At 45.7% G+C, this 4,074-nt stretch overlaps 1 protein-coding gene across 1 annotated transcript; it reads right to left on the bottom strand.

Annotated features, from left to right (window-relative positions):
* Positions 1-1,035: 1,035 nt before the first annotated feature.
* ZHX2 (zinc fingers and homeoboxes 2) lies at positions 1,036-3,549 on the bottom strand. The gene has a single exon (XM_054385403.1). The coding sequence runs from the start codon at positions 3,532-3,534 to the stop codon at positions 1,036-1,038; it is 2,499 nt and encodes an 832-aa protein (XP_054241378.1). The 5' UTR covers positions 3,535-3,549.
* Between the last annotated feature and the right edge of the window lie 525 nt (positions 3,550-4,074).

Raw genomic sequence — 4,074 nt, 5'->3', positions numbered from 1 at the left:
GCTGAGCTTTCTGTGGGATACATTCCAGTCTAAGGAGTCTCCAGTGTGGGAGAAACTGACTCAGTTATACAGAGCACAAAATGTTACAGGCTCCAGTGAACTCAATTCAATGTGCAAGTCAACAAATGCTGACAGTGCTTGCTCCAGATTTATACCTGTGCAACTCTGATTTGAAACAGGCTTCAGGTCTCCAAATAACACCTCCATTCACATTTTGAAAGATTATACCAGACCCCCCTAAAGAAAGGCCCAGCAGCTTGCTTTTAAATTCAAGATCCTGTGAAAAAGAGCTGCTAAAACACCCACATAGCTTAGTCTGGGGCATTTCCTAAGCCTTTGGAGTGAGCAAGCAGAACAAAACAAGGTTGGAGACAGTTCTCACCTGCAGGAGGAAGACATTACATTTGCATTAGCCACTTCAGTCCTCACAACAGTGTTTTGTTTTTTTTTTTTCTTTTTTTTCCCCCTGCTTGCTGTTGCATAAATAAGCATCTCTGTCCTGGGCCCTTCCCCCAGTGACCTTTCATTCTGAGCAGGGCAGGATACTGCAAAGGAAAGACTCGAGGTGCAAAAACAGACACAGCCTCTATTCACAAGCCTCTATTCACACTCCAACTATTGTTAGGCCAGGGAATACTAGCTACTAGTGTCACTTACTATTTCTTTGAGTGGCGCAGCTGGTACGTTTTACATCAAGTGCTGCAGAAGTTACATAGGTCGTTCAAAGGCAGAAAGTTTAAGGTTTAATCACTTATTGCCAATTAAAAAAAAAAACAAAACAAAACAAAACAACCAAACTCCCTTATCCAGGACTTGACCCAAAAGGAGATAAGAAACACTAACCCCTCCCCTACCACGCAGTTGCTTTAATTTACAAGGAGGATGGGTCTCCCTTTTGTTCAGGCATCCAGCAGGCACAACAATCCGGCAGGAATGGACTCTGGGGATTTATGCTCAAGAGGACCTACAAGATGCTGGAAGCACAGCCAGACAGAGGCAGGCCCAGACAAACAGGGCACCATCAGCATTACCTGTCTATACGTGGGAATTTTCTCCAGATATACTTTCAGAGTCAAAGTCTGCCAGCTCTGCCTGGCCTTCGGGTGCTGTGTGGCTCCAGCTGTCCGTACAGTCCGATGCAGCATCCTCCTCACCCACCGTCACTTCCACCCAGTTGACGTCTGCTGGCTCCTCGTTCTCCTCACTGCCGTGGCCATCGTGGCTGTTGCACTCCAACCTGTCCGTACCCTCTGCTTGATTCGCCAACAAAGAGTCTTTCAGTGGTTCACAGTCTCTTTTTACTCTGACAGTTAATTTCTCCCCATTCTCTTCATTCATTTTTTTATGCTCCTGGTAATGCTGCTGAGACCCCTCATTACCATTCTTTGGACTCTCAGTGTGTTTTGATCCCTTTTTCTGGCTTTGCTCATTATGACCATCAACAACACACTGCTGCTGGTACTGGTCAATCCATTTAAGTGATCCTGTTCTTAGTGATGACCGGTTTTCCTTGAACCAGCGAACTATTTCAGTTCTTGTGAGCCCAGTCTGAGATGCTAACTGGTCATACTCCTGGGGTGATGGCCATTGGGTCCTTGCAAACGTGCTTTTTAGGAGGTGAGTTTGCTCTTGGGTTTTCTTAAACGTGGTAGAGGACCCAGATAAAGCACCAGGGAGCTGAGAGCTGCTCAGTAGTTCTGCCTGGTTTATTGCACCATTGGGAATTTCTTGTTCTTTAATTTTTCTGTATGATCCCATCGAGTCCAAGACAGCTTGCTCCATGCTGTCCCTTATCTTTCTTCGCTCAGAGAACCACGAATCTATCTCCCTCCTACTCAGCTTAGTCTCCACTCGAAGCCTGTCTAATTCTCCTTGAGTAGGAAAAGAGCATCTTAGGAAACTCTCCTCAAGGGCCCTAAGCTGCTCTTGGGTTTTCTCTTTGAATCTCTGGGGGGTAAATTCTGTGCATGGGTGAAACGATCGGCCGTGTCGGCCAGCTGAAGGAGCTATTTGATCTTTCCCTAAAGCATCACCGGGCATGTGCACAATGCCCCTTTGACTTCTATACCTGTGGTCACTGAACCACTTCTTGATCTCACTCCTGGAGAGACCTGTTGCTTCTATCAGCCGGTAGACTTCTGCATCATTGGGAAACTGGCTTGTCATGAAACTGGCCTTCAGCTCTGCTATCTGCTCCTTTGTCTTTTTGCGCTCGCTGGCTGGCGTTAGTGGTACAGCAGACAACTTAGCAGGAGCCTCAGGCACCTGAACTACGTGAGGACGCTTGGCCTCTGGGGCACTTGATAAGGTCTGTATTGTCCTCTTTTGCCCCTGGTTTGGGGCAACAGCAAGCGTAATTGGTGAACAGGAAACAGTTGAACCGTTTGACACAGGAGTCAACACCAGACCTGTCTGGCCCAGTATCTGACAAGGCAAAGCCGTCTGGATGATAGGCTGGGGCATTTTTGCAGTTGTCAAAGGAGCTGGTAGGACAGTGATGGTTTGGGGAACTGCCTGGATAGTACCATTGAACATCTTCTTTCTTGCCTCCTCCACTTCTTCAGGAGACCAACTTATACCATGCTTCAAACGCTGTGTAGCAAACCAGATTCGGATTTGTTCTTCTGGGTGTTTCGATGCTGCTGTCAACCATGACAACTCTGCCTGCGTTGGGTAAGGAAATTTGTTAAAAGAGTTGATCATGGTTGCATTAGTGTCCAGTGCAGAGTTGTATTTGGTACTGTTCAGAGGTACTGGGACCTTGGGGACAAGGTTAATATTTGGTGGCAGCTGTACAGAGGGCATAACATGGGCCAACACATCATGAAGGAGGTCTCCATTTATACAAGCAATAGCCTCAGTGGCTTCAGTTATGACGCGGGGGAGAGTGCCATCCACGTGATTTTCCGTAACTCCCTCTTCTGGCTTTTTGGGACCCTTCTTGGTTTCCCCTTTTGGCTTTCCTGGTTTCACCACTGGTGTTTTACTTGCGCTAATTCCCCCATGAAGCGAATCATCACACTCTGCATTTTCTAGCCCACCACTTGCGACAGTGACATCGTTAGCAGTGACCTCAATGGACTGCTCTAAAACAGTCTGATTATTGCGCTTAATTAATTTCAGTTTAAAGTTTGTCTCTCCTGGGTGGTATTTTGTGTTGTGGTCAGATAAAGAATCATATTTTTTGGTTGTGAAGTTGCATTCGGCACAGACATACAGGGGGTTGAGAATGACATTTGGATGCTGAGTGTCAACGTGCTCTGTAAATTCATTTAAGTTTTGTGTTGAGTAAGGGCAGTATTTGCACTCATAGCCACCCTGGGGTTTCTTAGACTGATTTTCAGCTGGGGGCTTTGCCTCAACCACTTCACAGTCTTTGACTGAGCTTTCTGAAGGCCAATTTTTTTTCGTATCCTGCTGCAGTGTGCCAGTCCCCTTCTCTTTAGGGGCCTCTATGCCCTCGGTGCCTTCCTGCTCTGTAACTTCAGAAGTTCGCACCATACAGGGAGTTGTTGACTTTCTTTTGCTAGCCATGGCAGCCACTGGTGGCAGGCTGTCCCAAATGATAAATCTTTTTGAGGAATCAACTCAATGGATCTTCCAAAGAGCTCCAACCTTCCTTGATTATTTTACTCTATTTTGTTTAATGAAGACTTTCTGGCCCAGTTGCAACCATCAACTCCACCAGCAGATCTATCAGCTGCATGACACCTGTGAAACAAAGCACACATCTTTAGGCACTGATCTATTAAACACAGAGTTAGCAGAAAGCCACAGCTCGAGATATGTGCGTTTACAAAGCTATTTTGGACAACACTCTTCCTCCCCCCATCGTAAACTTAATCGCAAATCTCCTCATGAAGAATAAAAGCAGTAAGTAATTTGCAGTGAAGTGCACCATAGGAAGAAAATGGCTTTGAAACAAGTAAGATGAACAGACAGGGGACTTTAATCTCCATCAGACTCAATGCGTTTAGCTGGAAAAGAAAGAAGATACTGCTATAAATACTGCAACTTTTTATAGAAGCTGTAGTTTCTATTAATTATTATATTGAAGCCTGCAGATTTGAAACT

This window comes from Indicator indicator, chromosome 12, assembly GCF_027791375.1.
Source record: "Indicator indicator isolate 239-I01 chromosome 12, UM_Iind_1.1, whole genome shotgun sequence".
Taxonomy (NCBI): Eukaryota; Metazoa; Chordata; class Aves; order Piciformes; family Indicatoridae; genus Indicator; species Indicator indicator.
This window is presented reverse-complemented; position numbering and strand designations above follow the sequence as displayed.

Bases quoted from the DNA above. Each gene is read 5' to 3' on its own strand.
- ZHX2 (XM_054385403.1), bottom strand. From the start codon at position 3,534: ATGGCTAGCAAAAGAAAGTCAACAACTCCCTGTATGGTGCGAACTTCT.